This window comes from Carcharodon carcharias, chromosome 3, assembly GCF_017639515.1.
Source record: "Carcharodon carcharias isolate sCarCar2 chromosome 3, sCarCar2.pri, whole genome shotgun sequence".
Taxonomy (NCBI): Eukaryota; Metazoa; Chordata; class Chondrichthyes; order Lamniformes; family Lamnidae; genus Carcharodon; species Carcharodon carcharias.
This window is the reverse complement of record NC_054469.1, coordinates 84,315,217-84,332,673: the sequence shown is the minus strand read 5'-3', so window position 1 is coordinate 84,332,673 and position 17,457 is coordinate 84,315,217. Positions and strand designations below refer to the sequence as shown.

The following is a 17,457-nucleotide window of genomic DNA, read 5'->3' as shown; positions in this document are numbered from 1 at the left end:
GTTCTATCCAATATCTCTATTCCCTCTGCTACTGCAACCCTAACTTCATACTTTTTTTTTGTAATGAAGACACATGTGAAGGACTCATTCAGCATGTCAGTCGTGCTCTCTTCCTCCACAAGATTTCCTCTTTTGTCCCTGTTTTATTCATTCATGGGATGTGGGTGTTGCAGGCTAGGTCAGCATTTATTGCCCATCCCATATTGCCCTTGAGAAGGTGGTGATGAGCTGCTGCCTTGAACTGCTGCAGTCATGTGGTGTAGGTACACCCACAGTGCTGTTAGGAAGGGAATTCTGGGATTTTAACCCAGCGATAGTGAAGGAACAGCGATATATTTCCAAGTCAGGGTGGTGAGAGACTTGGAGGGGAACTTCCAGGTGGTGGTCTTATCTATCTGCTGTTCTTGTCCTTCTATATAGTAGTGGTTGTGGGTTTGGAAGGTGCTATCTAAGGAGCCTTGGTGAATTTCTAGTTGGCCCCATCATTTTAAATGTGCTTTTACTTTTTATCTGTTTATAAAGATTTTTAGGTTCCCCTTATGTTACCAGTTATTTTTTCTCATGCTAGCTCTTAGCCCTTTTTATATCCTTCTTCAGTTCACTCTGCACTCTCCGTATTCTATCTGGTTTTCTATAGTGTCCTATTCCTGGCCTTTGTCGTAAACATTTTTTAACGTGATTTATTTTAATCTTATGTCATCCAAGAGGTTGTAGCTTTCCTCCTTTCAGTAATATGCCTGTAGAATCTCTGCATGAAGACCTTCCATTGGTCATTTACTGTATGCTTAGTCCACCTTTGATTCCAGTTCACCTGTGCTAGAACCATACTTTAATCATTGAAAGTGGCTTTCTCCACTTTGGTATTTTTACCTTTGATTTTTCTTTGTCTGTTTCCATGACTACTTCAAAGTTACTTGTTATTTTCATTATTACCCTGATGGTGATTTTTTTCCTGGTTTCTTTTAAAATGTGAGCTCACAATTGTTACTTGTCCACATTTGATATGATTTTGCAATGTTTGTCGGATGCATATCACCACCTCACATTTTCTTTTCACTGTTTGTTTCTTGCCATCTGTAAAAAAAGGATTGGCTTTCATTTAAATGGCACTTTTTTTCCAGTTCAGAAATTATCAATGCCTTTCAAGTGCAATGAACTACATTTTGAAATTAAATTTCTGCAATGTGATACAAATGCATTTCTACCTATGGCAGAATCTATGATTGTGTTTGGAAGCAACATGGCATTATGCTGAAGATTAAAATCAAACCCTACCAGACTAATGTCCTTACCATCCTGCTGTATAGAATCAGACTCCTAGTCTGCCATAGGCCCCACATCAAAGCTCTGGAATGTTTCCACCAAAGACACCCACCATATCCTCCACATAGATGATCACAGAATCCCCATACAGACCTTCTTTGGGAACTGTTTCAGGACAAACAACATTAAGGTGGTCAATACAAGTGATACAAGGAAACCCTAAAAAGAGACAAATAAAGTTCTATATTTCATTCGCCTCTCTTGGGCAGCCAATGCAGCTGACTGGCCCACGTGAAGGCAAGCACTGAAATTTGGTTTAGCATGTTTCGAGGATCATCTATGCCAAATATGTAACATCCAGTGTGCCCAGAGGAAGACCCAGAGGTGGCACAGCTGCAGAAGTTCCCCATGTACCAACAATGACAACATGAATTACTTGTCCTCTGCACGGCCATGCCAATCTCGCATGACACAATCATGAGAAAACACACAGAAGACGACAGTTATTTACAGCTTGGGCATACTGGAGTAACGAGGAATCTACCATTGTCCATATTCATTAGCTTTGTTTTTTGCCTATTCTACAAAAAGCAAGGTGATGAAGAACCATTAGTTCATGGAGGAACCTTGACCATTAGGAGAACTTCTTGTTCTTTGACTTGCATCACAGAATCTATATTCCAGCTGAAGTAACGGAATATGCAGCTGGGACCTTGTTTAAAGTTTGTGAGCTTAGTATATCATTGGAGTGTCAGATTATAGCGAAGGCATGAAAGGCACTACATGAATGTGAAGTTTTCTTTTTCCCCTTATTGAAATATTTAAAAATAATTTAAAAGCTCACCTTTAGGGAATGCTTCCTAAGTTTGTTCCTTAGTCCTTGGTAACATCTTTGTGAATTGTTGCTAGGCCTTGCGTCATCCCTTAAGTCATGTGGTATTGTCTGCCTTTGGATGTTTAAAGCATTATATAAATGCATTTTGATGCCTTTTCTTGTAGTTGTGTGTTTGCTGTTATGTCTGGATATAAAGATAAAATAATTATGTCCCTTCAAAGTTCTTCTATATTAGCTCCAGACCTGGAGATTAAATGTCTGTTGCTAATTTTGGAAGACATTACCAATAGACAGACTGACTGACTGACCTGTCTGAGTTGATGATTACTAATTTGAGACAATTTACATGATTTAGTATTTGATAGGTTGGAAAATCAACGTGTCATTTTTTGTTAAATTGGAGATTTCGGCTTGAATTAAATTAACCACAAATGTAACATACTTTTATTTGTTCTAGGGATTGCCCTTCTTTATCTGCAGTGTTTCCGTGTAACACAGGAGACAGTACATCTTCAGCGATCTTTGTATTATGTAAAGAGGACTCTACGTAATCTAAATGGCCGAAGAGTCACGTTTCTGTGTGGTGATGCAGGACCCTTAGCTGTTGGTGCTGTTGTCCATCACAAGCTGAAGAATGAAATTGAATCACAGGAGTGTGTCACAAAGTAAGGACATAGATTTAAATAAAAACAAAAAACTGCGGATGCTGGAAATCCAAAACAAAGTCAGAATTACCTGGAAAAACTCAGCAGGTCTGGCAGCATCGGCGGAGAAGAAAAGAGTTGACGTTTCGAGTCCTCATGACCCTTCAACAGAATTGAGTGAATATTAGGAGAGGGATAAAATATAAGCTGGTTTAAGGTGGGGGGTGGGGAGAGAGAAGTGGGGGGCTGCGTTGGGTGTGTGTGATTGTAGGGACAAGCAAGCAATGATAGGAGCAGGTAATCAAAAGATGTCACAGACAGAACAACAGCTCTCGTCGGGACTTGGAAAAATGTATTAATTTTGCTTCCAATCTCCACCCCTCCATCATTTTCACATGGTCCATCTCTGACACTTCCCTTCCTTGACCTGTCTGTCTCAATTTCTGGTGATAGACTGTCCACCAATATCCATTACAAGCCTACCGACTCCCATAGCTACCTCGACTACAGCTTCTCACACCCCGCTTCCTGTAAGGACTCCATCCCATTCTCTCAGTTCCTCCGCCTCCGTCGCATCTGTTCCGATGATGCTACCTTCAAAAACAGTTCCTCTGACATGTCCTCCTTCCTTAACCGAGGTTTTCCACCCACGGTCGTTGACAGGGCCCTCAACTGTGTCTGGCCCATCTCCCGCGCATCCGCCCTCACACTTTCTCCTCCCTCCCAGAAACATGATAGGGTCCCCCTTGTCCTCACTTATCACCCCACCAGCCTCCGCATTCAAAGGATCATCCTCCGCCAACTCCAGCATGATGCCACCACCGAACACATCTTCCCTTCACCCCCCCCCGGCAGCATTCCGTAGGGATCGTTCCCTCTGGGACACCCTGGTCCACTCCTCCATCCACCCCCTACTCCTCAACCCCCACCTATGGCACCTCCCCATGCCCACGCAAAAGATGCAACACCTGCCCCTTCACTTCCTCTCTTCTCACCGTCCAAGGGCCCAAACACTCCTTTAAAGTGAAGCAGCGTTTCACTTGCATTTCCCCTAACTTAGTCTACTGCATTTGTTGCTCCCAATGCGGTCTCCTCTACATTGGAGAGACCAAACGTAAACTGGGTGACTGCTTTGCAGAACACCTGCGGTCTGGCCGCAAGAAAGACCCAAACCTCCCTGTCACTTGCCATTTTAACACTCCACCCTGCTCTCTTGCCCACATGTCTGTCCTTGGCTTGCTGCATTGTTCCAGTGAAGCCCAGCGCAAACTGGAGGAACAACACCTCATCTTCCGACTAGGCATTTTACAGCCTTCCGGACTGAATATTGAATTCAACAACTTTAGATCTTGAACTCCCTCCTCCATCCCCACCCCCTTTCCATTTCTTCCCCCTTCCTTTTGTTTTTTCCAATAATTTATATAGATTTTTCTTTTCCCACCTATTTCCATTATTTTTAAATCTATATCTTTTATGCCCTGTTAGTCTTTCCACCCCACCCCCACTGGAGCTGTACCTTGAGTGACCTGCCATCCATTCTTAATTAGCACATTCGTTTAGATAATATCACCACCTTCAACACCTCTTTGTTCTTCTGTCTGTGACATCTTTTGATTATCTGCTCCTATCACTGCTTGCTTGTCCCTACAACCACATGCCCCCCCAACTTCTCTCCACGCCCCCCCCCCACCTTAAACCAGCTTATTTTTCACTCCTCTCCTAATATTCACTAAGTTCTGTTGAAGGGTCATGAGGACTCAAAACGTCAACTCTTTCCTTCTCCGCTGATGCTGCCAGACCTGTTGAGTTTTTCCAGGTAATTCTGTTTTTGACATAGATTTAAATGTTTGGCAAGTTCACCATTTAACTTATTTCAAAAATAGTCCAGTCCAGTTTTCTGAAATTAAAAAAAAAATGTTTATCATTTAAGTAAATAAATGTAACTCATTCTCCTATGTATTTTTCAGTTTCAATTTAAAATGCATTTTTAAACAAGGACACACTGGATAGTTTAGCACAATTGGATAACACAGTATTGGTCATGGAGGATCTAAACATAGTTGATATTCTATTTTTTAAAGATACTTTAAACTTGGTTAAACAGTAGTTTAAACTTGTTTTCTTTAAACGATATGTTGTACTTTTTAACTAACCCTGATTGAAGTTTTAAATCCATATGGTGGTGACAGCCTTCCATCTCGTGAGACAATGGCTTGGATTGTGGTGGTGAACTTTGTGTTAAGCATTGCCTGGTGTAGCTCAGGATCCCCATTCTGACATGGCAGTTTCTGCTGCATTTGCTGCAGAGCAAGACATCTCATATCTTGCTTGCAGATGTCCTTGTAGCAGAGGTATGGTCACCTGGGAGGCCTTGCCTCGGTGGCTAGGTCATCGTACAGAAGGCCTTTGGGTATACAGCCATCATCCAACTATTGAATGTGGCCAAGCTAGTACAGATGTTGTTGTCTTAGCAAAGACTGTTTCCTGTTGTATTTAGCATGCTCCAGGACTAAGTGAGTTTGTGACTCTTTCCTGCCAAGAGATGCTGAGGATACACCTGAGACAGCAAACTGTTAATGTTGCTAATGCTGTGACAATTGACTGGATGCCAAGAGCAGCTGATATTACTTGGGGGAAAGTTAGGGCACATATATAAGAACCAGTTTCCACCTTTGTGGGGAGGGTACTGTGGAAGAGAAAAGTAGTCCACACTTTGGTTTATTCACAAAACATATGTTGAAGACAGACTGTCTCCAGCTTCTTACTTTGCCAGGTGGATGTTCACCAATACCGTTTGGTATATTCTTCATTTTGCTGCTGTCATATGCCTTCAGGTCATATACAGAGGGTGTCTCCTTGCATACAGAACTGATGAAAAGCTATTCATCCCAGTTCACTTGAGATCCAAGACAAAGGTGCTCCAAGTCCTCCCCAGAAAGTTGCTCAACGCTGATGATGCAGCACTGGCATTCCACACTAAGGGACAGCTTCAGAAACTGTTCTGCTTTTTCTCCTGCCAAGTGTGTGTTGTCCAGATCTCACCACTAGAGGAGTGCGCTGAGGATACAGACTTGGTAGGCTCGCAGTTTGATGTTCAGTCAGATTATTGTTGTTCCACATTTGTTCAGCTTGGACATACGCATTGCAAAAGCTGCAGCGGATGTGTTGATTTCGGCATTAAGTGATAGCTTCACAAGCAATCAACAATCTCCAGCGTTACATTGTCAATGCTGATGGATGAGAGTAAGGCAACCTCTTAGACCAGGACATTTCTGCTGTTGATGGTTAAACCGAACTCTTTTTTTTTTTACAGGTGTGAGAGAGTCTGTCCATTTGCTGCAGAAGGTGTCCCTCTGTGTCGAATGCCAGCGCTGCATCATCAGCCTTGAGCAATTCTCTGATAAGGACTTGGAGCACCTTTGTCTTGGATCTCGAGCGAGCTGAAATGAATAGTTTTCCAACAGTTCTGTACGCAAGGAGACACCCTCTGTATATGACCTGAAGGCATGTGACAGCAGCAAAGAGAATATACCAAAGAATGTCTGTGCCAGAATACAACCCTGTTTGACCTCACTGTGAATCTGTGTTCCAATGTTGCCCCATCATTGCCCTTACCCATCATGTTGTCACGGAGAGAGGAGATCATATGGAGCAGCTTTGGCAGGCAGCTGCTTTTTTCCAGCATCTTAAATAGACTGCCTCTGCTCACATGGTCAAAGGCCTTGGCGAGATTGATGAATGCATTTATATAGTGGTCTCCTTTGTTCATGGCATTTCTCTTGCAGTTGCTGGACTGAGAGATCATTTCAGTTGTAAACCTTCCAGTTCTGAAACCATACTGGCTCTCGTGGTAGATGTGTTTGGCCAGGATCTGCAGTTTGACACAATTAGCACTGGCAAATACACTTTACACAATGCTCAGCAAAGCGATGTCTTGATAGTTGTTGCAATCACTGTTGTTGCCTTTGTGCTTGTACCTGGTCGCAATCTTTGCATCATGCATACCCTGGGGCACTGTCCCCTCCCTCCAGTAGAGACCAAGAAATTCATGCAGATCCTTTAGGAATGCTGGTTTCCTGTGCTTAATGAGTTCAGGAGATATAACATTAGTACCTTGAGTTTTGCCCATGGCATGCGAGCCAATAGCTTTGCCAAGCTCTGCCACTGTGGAGTGATATCCAGCTCTGCCATGACAGGCAGGCTTTCAATAGTGTCTGGAGTTTTTCCTTGGTGACGGTGTTCTCCCTGGAGTACAGAAGTGTTCCACCTATCTTTCCAACTGTTTATTGCAATCGGTGATGGCCCCCCCCTTGCCTTTGTTTTCAGTGGAGCATTTTCTTTGTTGATGGATCTATTGCCTTTTTGGTCTCTTCATACATGCCCCTAGCATTCTCTGTTTTGCAGGACATCTGGATACTCTGGAAAAGTTGTCAAGTAGTCATTGGCACACAGCCGAGCAGTCTATTGGACTTTACTTCAGTTGCCTCTTAGTGCATTCACAGTCTTAAGGCTCGGATTTCTCTTTTAATTAATGAGAATGGACGGCTTGACTTCAATGACCGGTTACATCACAGTGATGTTAACCTTGAACCAGTCAGCACTTTTCCACTCTTGCTTCCCATATGTTGAGAGTGCGGTATTAGATGGTGTCTGGAAAAATGTTTCACTTTGCTTCTGCACTCCGTGAGAATGAACAGACGCTCTCCGGCAATATGGTTGAACTGCTGATTTTTATCTGGGTGGGCAATATGAAGATGGCATTTCTGCTTTGAATGAAAAGGGTTGCATTCTAACCCTGTTGCATACCAGGGATTGATCTTACAGCCAGCATTGTGTTAGCTGTATGTGTTGAGAATGCTGTCCAGAATCACATCTGGTGATGATCAGATCCAGCTGGTGCCAATGCCCTGTTCTTGGATGTCTCCAGGATAACTTGTGGAATGGTTTATTCTGAAAGAAGGTGTTAGTTACTCAAAACTCATGGTAATAGTGAAGTTCAAGAAGTCTCTGTCAATTCTTCTTTATCTTTCCAGGTCATGATTTCTCATGCCTACTCTTGCGTTGAAATCCCCCGGTAGTTTTAAGTTGTTCTGACTTGGGAATTCTGCTGATACTATCATGCTCTTCATAGCAGCACTGTGGGTGTTCCTACAACATATGGACTGCAGCGATTTTAAGGAGGCACTTTTCCTGTGGGAATGGGGATGGGCAATAAATGATGGTATAGCCAGCGACACTAACATCCCATGAGCGAATTAAAAACAAAAATAGAGCTAATTTTTCACTTCTGTGAAGCACAGTGTTGGAACATAGATACCCTTGATATTAACTGGTCCTGTTTGAGTTGAGTGGCGGATGGAGAGAACACATTCCAAGCCATTTATCGTGGGTACTATCATTGAGAATAGCAAGTTCCTTACAGTGAAGCCTATACCTTACTCATGCATTTCCTCTGAACTCTTACCCTGCCAGGTTAACGTGAAATGTTTTTCTTTTGGTGATCTGCTCTGGAGCTCCTGATTTCTTGTAGGGATGCTACGTCAATGTTCAGCCTATCCAGTTCCATTTCAACCTCGACTGTCTTGTGCGCGTTATCAACCAGCTGCAACTCATCAGTCCCATGCACATGGCCCTGATATTCCAGCTTGCCAGTTGAAGAGTTAGTGGCACTTTCTTTTTCTTTGTTTGCCTTGAACAATGGATCCTGTCCACTTGTTGAGCAATGATTCTAAGCTTCAAGTACCCATTGAATCAGGTGGGGCGGGTGAGCACTTTATTAGTTGGGGGTTGCCCAACTTGAGGTGGGCCATGGCTGACTAATGGAACACGATGGTCTCTCCCACCGTCGGAGGCAGCCTATAGCACCCGTTCTCGACGCCAATCACCTAGGGCTTATCACTCAAAAATGCTGTACCTTGTGTTGTGTTAATGCTCTACAGCAAAACAGGAGCCTCCTCTCCAGGGTGCAAGTATAGTTTAAAAATTATGGAGATTCTGACTGGCCAAACATCAGGATCTCTCTTTCGACTTCCCTGGTTGAGTTCAAAGGATTGCAAAGCACTATGTTCTACACCAGCTTGGTTGCAGGAATTGCCAGAAAGATTACATATTTAGACATCAGTCTGCCTTTTGGGCTGCACTCCAGATTTTTGCCCAAATTTTCCGAGGCGTGGATATCACCGTCATATTGCCACTCCACTCCTATTTCACTGCACCACACTGGAGCTCGGCATATCTGACTTCCGATCCCGGCTTCTCCAGAAGCATGAAGCATACCTGGAATCAAACAGCTTTGTTTTAGTGCTGGATTATTGGGGGAAGTCAAGTCATGTCAGTTTTTAATGCTGTAGCTGCTGTATTCTGGCAGGTGTTTGTTAACTCGCTGAAAAGCTGGGTCGTATAAACATATGATTGTATGTGTGGGTGAAATGGAGTAATCAGGGTTCAGTGTGAGTGATTGGGCGATCAGTTCTATAGTTAGCCAGGAGTTAGACTAGGATTTTTCTGTCTAACGTTTCCTGAGGAACTATTCAGGTAAGTAAGTTGGAATCATCCAAGTCTCCGACTCCAACTTAGAGTTGGAGACTTTTTCAGAGGGTCCCAGGGAGCAGTGGAATTTTCCATTGCAAGTTCAAACTTCCTGGGTAATTCCCACAGAGTCAGTGCGTTGGGATTTCTGCAGGGTCTCAATGCATATCTTGTGGGTTTTGTCTGATCTCTGACAATCTGGGCTGACATATTTGGACATCAGTTTGCCTTTGGACTCCATTCCAGATTTTTTGTCAGGGTTTAACTCTCCAGAGGTACCCACAAGGCAGTGGAGCTATGTGCCCACACCTGAGTTTGTTCATGAGTGCCAGGATGTGTCCACATGCCAGTGGGCCTGCACACTGCGTTTTTGGACCTCCTCTGAGCTAGTGCACGAGGGACCCAATTTTTCTGTGTCACGACAAGACAAGACTTGCACATTTGGCTCTCTTTTTCACATTGCGCCTCATTTTCAGCCTAAACTTTCTTTGGCTTTGCTTTGCTTTGGCAGAAAACATCAGTAACTTTCTTCACTCATTCACCTTGATGCATCACATTGACATATTAGACATACAAAACATTAGTGTCAGGAGTGGGATCAGCATTACAAATACTATCCATTGTGTAAAATTGCCATTGGTGTAGAATATTTTTCTTTCAAGACTGATGATTTAATATTTTATCATAACCCTTAAAGCACTTTATTCAGATGCATGTGATTACTTTTTTTTGATATTCATGATTTTTCTTGCGCCTGTTAGATTGTTACAACTGCAGAGAACTGTTGTTTGTATGGAATCCGATATCCCAGATGAGCTACTGTATGGCCGGGCTGGATATTTATATGCTTTACTATATGTGAATGCAGAGATTTGTCAAGATACTGTTCCTTTTTCTATTATTCAGGAGGTAAGAAACCTACATTCGTTTTACAGGTTTAATTTGTAAATTTAACTGCAACTTTGTTTTTGCATGTGTTTACATTTCTTACAAGTATCAGCTTTTCTCAATTCATAATGTTCAGGGTTCAAACATCACTCAGGCACTTGAGCATACATTTAGTCTGACATGTAAGTGATATATTGATGGAGTGCTGCATTATTGGAAAAGCTTTCCTTTTAGGTGAGATGAGATCCTGTCTGCTTGTTCATTTGGATGTTAAAGATCATGTAGCACTACCTGAAGAGAAGCAGGGAGTTCTGTCAGGGTTCTACTCAACATGCTTCCTCAATGGATGTCCGCAAGACTACATACACTTGAATTACTCTGTGAGGTCTTGATATGCAGTATTGGCTGTAGTGTTTTCTTTTGTGACAGTAACTACAAAAATTACCCACTCCCTGGGAATCTGACAAAAGAGTTGCAGTAAACTTTTTTTTCTCTGTTAAAATACATTTAATGGAAGAAAAAAGGTGTAGACAACTGACAACTCTGCTTCCTTGTAGACAAACCAGAATGAAGGCATGTGGCACCCATTTGTAGTTAGGCACAGTATTGCCACCTGTTTACATTAAATCTGTGTTTGATCTTGGGTTTCTGAGTAATGCCAGTGCAACATTGTTACGTGGTATTAATGAGTTGTGAAAGCTGCTGGAAAATCACTTTTTGTCAAAGAATGGATCCTGAGTATGTACCTTTTTCTGTACTGATTCTCTCCTGTGCTTTGTAAATAATTCACTGATGAGGACCACTAATTCAATCTCAACCTTGCATGTTCTTCAGTCCTTGATTATCATAGGATACTTATGCATGAGAAAGACCATTTGGCTTATATTCATCCATCCAAAAATACCCTTGGAGGACCCCTGTTGTGGTTTCCAACTGTTTTCCAAATTTTCCTTTTCCACTTTTTTAGCTGTCGTAAACCCCTTAGATCACTTTTTAGGACATCTCCTCCTTTCTAGACTCTTCAGTCTTTCTTCGTAAATTGATTCTTTGACATAGGCTTAGCCTCGTCATTTCTTCCTGTACTTAAATACCTGTCTCTGATTCTCAGCAACTGTATTGAATACGATACTCAAGGTGTGGCCTGATCAGAGCAGTGTAGCCAGGTCATGAAATCTTTCTTTTATCCTACTGCTTTTTCTATGTAACTCCCAAAGTTATATTGGATTTGTTGATTGTTATCTTGCATTATTTTTACATGTTTAATATCAAGTTTACTAAGTCTCTAATCCATGAAATGAGATTTTAATGTCTCAATTTTTTCTTTGTGAAATGTACTACACCTGTCTATATTAAATTTCATGCCCCATTCTGCCCATCTACATATTTTGCTTAACGTGCTCTGAAATTTGAGCTATCTCCTTCATTTCCCACTGCTTCTGGTTTGATGCTATCTGCAAACTGTTCATATTTGCCATGATTTTCTGAATCTAAGCATTGATGTAAATTACAAACAGAAGTGTTCCCAACACCAATCTAACTACCCTTAGTCCCATCAGCCAATTTCTTAACTATTCCCAAATTTGCCTTGAATCTCCACAGATTTGAGTTCAATTTATCAGCCTTTAACTTGGAACCTTAACAAATGCCTTTTGGAAATTTAAAGCACAGAGTGTCATAGCGTTTAGTTTGTCAGTTATTCAAAAAAAAAAATCAGGTAGCTAATCTAGGCAGGTGTTTCCCCTTCTGAAGCAATGTTAACTGCTACTTAATAGGTGGTGGTAATTTTACAAATAATTTTCAAGTTTACCCCTGGTAGGTGGCTACTATTATACATAAAATTGAAGCAATATTAATGGATTTATAGTTGCTTGTGCCTGTCTTGTCACCCTTTTATAGAATATGGACACCACATTGGCCTGTTCTCAATCTATTAGTAAATCTCCAGTGATCCCCTTAGTAATTGTCAATAGCTCAAATGTTCACAATATTAATTTGCCATGGCTAAATACAATTTTTTTAGATTTGTAACTCATATCCTTAGCTGTTCATTCATCATATCGTTTGCTTTCTTCACTGCCTGTTGACTGATTCACCAAAACCAGGGACCTCTCTCCTGCTCTGTTACCTCAAACATTTAATATGTAATCCATATTCTCACTGCCAACGACTACTATCAACCACCTCTCTACACCAGTGGCTTTGCCTGCCCCGATTCCTCTTTATATTATACGTTGACTTGTAACATTGGCCACTGAACCTAGTTTGGTATCTTTTGCAAAATTGGACAAGGAATAGTGTAGTATTCAAATTGGTGTCTTATGTGTAATAAACGTGGGCTATAATCAATATAATTACAGTTTCCTAGGCCTTTGTCAACCATTTATTTAATAGGAATTAATGACTACAGCAGATGATGCTTGTATTTTCATTTGTTTATTCAAGTGAATGTTTTAATTGATTGATATGGCATCTTAACAAATCATTTATTATGATAACAGAGTTTGCCACTCATTTTTGTACTAGCTAGACTTTTCAATCACAGGTTTTTTTTCCCCATTTACCCCTTCCATTTCCCCTTCCCCACTCTAATTTTGGATTCAGGTGGTTAATGCCATTATCGAATCTGGCAAAAATCTTTCCAAGGAAGAACGCAAAACTGAACGCTGTCCTCTTCTCTACCAGTGGCACAAAAAACAGTATGTTGGAGCAGCTCATGGTTTAGCAGGGATCTACTATATGCTAATGCAGGTTGGTTTCAAGTGTAAACCTTAGGTTGATTTAATTTAACCTCAGCAACCTAATTTGAAGCAAATAAACTCTTAATACCTTGTAGCATCTATGTCTTATTTACCTTAACAGAATTCAATCATCCAATAGACAAGTACACAATAATAATTGATTGAGAAAGCTAAGAATGCAAGTGATATATTGTTTAGAGAAATTGAAAAATAAGTGGCACAACATGATGAATGTATGGAGAGTCAAACAGCTGTATTCTCACGTTGCAACAAATATATTGGTCTGGATTCAGCAGTGCAAATAATGATGGGCAATCAGCAATTAGTATTAATAAGTAGTGAATCGGACAGCAACTTCTGGCGTCCGTACAAACACAGTTAAACATGGAGATTGGAAGTTGCTATCCAAATTGTCCTGCTTCCCCTCACGCTTCACTCTAACAGTACCTTGCTGAGAGTCCATAAGACCATAAGACATAGAAGCAGAAATCAGGCCATTCGGCCCATTGAGTCTGCTCCGCCATTCAATCATGGCGGATAAGTTTTTCAACCCCATTCTCTCGCCTTCTCCCCTTAACCTTTGATCCCCTTACCAATCAAGAACCTATCTATCTCAGTCTTAAATACGCTCAATGACCTGGCTTCCACAGCCTTCTGTGGCAATGAATTCCATAGATTCATCACTCTCTGGCTAAAGAAGTTTCTCCTCATCTCTGTTCTAAAAGGTCTTCCCTTTACTCTGAGGCTGTGCCCTCGGGTCCTAGTCTCTCCTACTAATGGAAACATCTTCCCCATGTCCACTCTATCCAGGCCTTTCAGTATTCTGTAAGTTTCAATCAGATCCCCACTCATCCTTCTAAACTCCATCGAGTATAGACCCAGAGTCCTCAAATGTTCCTCATATGTTAAGCCTTTCATTCCTGGGATTGTTCTCGTGAACCTCCTCTGGATCCTCTCCAGGGCCAGCACATCCTTCCTGAGATACGGGGCCCAAAATTGCTCACAATATTCTAAATGTGGTCTGACCAGAGCCTTATAAAGCCTCAGAAGCACATCCCTGCTTTTATATTCTAGTCCTCTCAAAATAAATGCCAACATTGCATTTACCTTCCTAACTACCAACTCAACCTGCAAGTTAACCTTAAGAGAATCCTGGACTATGACTCCCCGCATTCTCCTAACCTGTCCAAATCCTTCTGCAGCCTCCCCGCCTCCTCAATACTACCTGTCCCTTTGTATCATCTGCAAACTTAGCCAGGATGCCCTCAGTTCCTTCATCTAGATCATTAATGTATAAAGTGAAAAGTTGTGGTCCCAACACTGACCCCTGCGGAACTCCACTAGTCACCGGCCGCCATCCTGAGAAGGAGCCCCTTATCCCCACTCTCTGCCTCCTGCCAGACAGCCAATCTTCTATCCATGCTAGTACTTTGCCTTTAACACCATGGGCTCTTATCTTACTGAAGAGCCTCCTGTGCAGCACCTTGTCAAAAGCCTTCTGGAAGTCCAAGTAGATAACATCCATTGGCTCTCTTTGGTCTACTCATTATCTCCTCAAAGAATTCTAACAGATTTCATTGAAAGGGTGTGAAGTTGTGGTACCTACCTACCAGGTGTACACTAAACGTACCAAAAAAGGCTGGGGTTTATCCAATCAAATGTAAGTGAAATTTTAATGCTGTGGTGAGCCTTAATTATTACCAAATAATCTCTGTGATATTGAAATTTATTCTTACGTATAGAGTTTCATATTCAGATTTTAATTATTGTTGGAGGTTTACTTACTTTGTGTCTTTTACTTCTTTTCTGTCAATCCCAATTTTCTTTCCTCCTTTCTTTCACTTTCTATATATGATTTTACTTTGAATCAAATATTCTAACTTGTACTTCCTGGTTTGTCCCCTGCTTGCCTCAGTAAGATTCTTCAATCTGATTGGTTGAGGAACCACATTGTTGGTTGCCCTTCTCTCACAGGTCCCAGATCACCTGTAGAGGGTGCTGAGCTGTTTTGATTTTCTATATTTGCAAAGTGATTTTCAATAACCCACATACTTTCTGTGGGCAAGTGTGACGAACGGTGCTATTTGTTCGCCACTGAACACAAAATTTGGGCCAATCTACCTTCTAGTCATTGAGGCACATAACTTCAATTAAAACACAATATAACCTATTATGTAGTGCCATTTCTTGTAATTCTTTAAACATAACAATTGAATATAGAGGGACAAAGAATTGATTCACCCGAGAAGTAAATATTACAAGCCACCTAAGAGTCAGCAGTTATGACATATTCTTTGTCTACACTGTAAAACTTTAAAAATTCCAAATGTTGGAAATGTTCAGGTCCATCAGTAACTGTAAAGCGAAATGTAGATTAATATTTTGGTGTAGAACCTTTAAAATAAAACTTAATGGTTTAATTTCTTTTCTAAAATATTAAAATACTTTTTTTCAGGCTTTTCTCTTTTCAAATTCAAATGTGGAGGATTTACCAATCATGCAGAAGATCTGCTAAGATTTCTGTAATTAAAACAAAATGTTGCAAAATATTCAGCAGATTCATCAGCACCTGTGAAGAGAATAGGGTTTTACATCTGAAGTATTAACTCATTTACGCTTTCCGTAGATATGGACTGACCTGTTGAATGTTTCCACAATATTTGAATTTTTGTATTGTCTTTGTTATGTAAACAAAGTTAATTGTCATCTCTATGAAAGCATTGGACATTACACTTGGCTCTACATTCTGAGCTGAAATCCATCTCATTGTGCTGGTGTGGTCTTTGCGAGGGCAATCCAAAGCTGATCCCACTGCCCTGCATTTCCCTAAAGCCCTCTATCTTGCTGTACTTCAATTTTTTTTCCCATTCTTCTCACCACCATCTCCCAAATGCAAACTCCCAGAATACATGCTGCATTCTTGTTCCTTAACATTGAGGTTATAGCCAGTTTCATCTAATCTCTATTGTACAGTTTTTAGTATTCTACTGTAGTGAGTTTTGAATGGCATTTGCTAGATTTTTAATAACTTATTCATGTTCCAGCCAGGCTCAAAGTTGGACCAAGAGACTTTGACGGAACTCGTAAAACCCAGTGTGGACTATGTGCGACATAAAAAGTTCAGGTCTGGAAATTATCCATCATCGTTAAGCAATGAAACTGACAGATTGGTTCATTGGTGCCATGGTGCTCCTGGTGTTATACACATGTTATTACAGTCTTACAAGGTTAGTATTTGAAGGTTGCATTGGAAGTTTACTTTTTTTGCTATTATTTATTACCCAAAGATACTTTTGCACTTTGACTTTTTTTCTTTGTCATGGCTCACATTCACATACATCAGCTAGAAGGGCAAGTGGTAGCGGAAGCTGATGACACTTGCTTTCTGGTGCATGCTAAATATTCACTAAATTATTGTGATATGACAGGTAGTATGTGCTAGCCTGACCAAATCCCAGAGGGAAACTTGGCCATGCTATCACATTTTGCAATTTGTATTTATTACAAGAAGGTTTGTGCACTGAAGTCAGAAGTAATGAGTCCACTACCACCTTTAGATATTTTAAAGACTAAATTCAAACATTTATTAACGAAAGAAAACTTAAACACGCACAAGATTACAGTTACATGGTTATCTTTAGTTTTATAACAGTTCCCAAAATTTCTACTTAACTCAACTCCCAATCACATGCCCCTTTCAGATAACAGTCCAAAATAGATTCTTAATTTATAAAATATCCAGCAAGATTACCACAAGCACCCACTGTTTCTATAAGGGAGGTATTTCACAGCTTCTTTCTCCCTCTCACTCGACAATGGAATTTTAAGTTTTTTAACACAACCTTGCTTTCAGAAACAACAAATTTCTCCAGAGTGGCTAGAGGCTTTTTCCACAAGTCTGTTTCACACAGTACATCTTTCAAGATCTTACATGGTGGAATTTGAAATCAATAAAATATTTGGAATTAAAAGTCTAATGATAACCATGAAACCGTTGTTGATTGTTGTTTAAAAACCTATTTGGTTCACTAATGTCCTTTTAGTGAAGGAAATCTGCCATTCTTACCTGGTCTTGCCTACATGTGACATAAGACCCACAGCAATGTGGTTAACTCTTAAATGGCCTGGCAAGCCACTCAGTTGTATCAAACCGCTACAAAGTCTCAAAGAAGAAAGGAAACCTAACAGACCACCGGCATCGACGTAGGCACCGGAAACAACAACGGCAAACTCAGCCCTCTAGACCCTGCAAAGCCCTCCTTAGTAACACTGGAGCTAGTGTCAAAATTGGGAGCGCTGTCTCTGACTAGTCAAGCAACAGCCTGACATAGTCATCCTCACAGAATCATATCTTACAGACAATGTCCCAGGCACCATCACCATCCCTGGGTATGTCCTGTCCCATCGGCAGGAAAGACCCAGCAGAGATGGTGGCACAGTGGTATACACATGGGAGGGAGATGCCCTGGGAGTCCTCAATAGCAACTCCGGACCTACGAAGTCTCATGGCATCAGGTGAAACATGGTCAAGGAAGTCTCCTGCTGATTACCACAGGGTAAT

The 17,457-nt window shown here is 41.1% G+C and overlaps 1 protein-coding gene across 2 annotated transcripts in view; it reads left to right on the top strand.

Annotated features, from left to right (window-relative positions):
• Positions 1-17,457, top strand: part of lancl2 (LanC lantibiotic synthetase component C-like 2 (bacterial)) — a 76,827-nt gene that overhangs the window by 19,772 nt on the left and 39,598 nt on the right. For both annotated transcript variants that reach the window (XM_041184978.1, XM_041184980.1), the window contains exons 3-6: positions 2,556-2,763; positions 10,032-10,179; positions 12,760-12,906; positions 15,941-16,123. In XM_041184978.1, the coding sequence (XP_041040912.1) occupies positions 2,556-2,763; positions 10,032-10,179; positions 12,760-12,906; positions 15,941-16,123 (686 nt within the window). The remainder of the gene's footprint in view (positions 1-2,555; positions 2,764-10,031; positions 10,180-12,759; positions 12,907-15,940; positions 16,124-17,457) is intronic.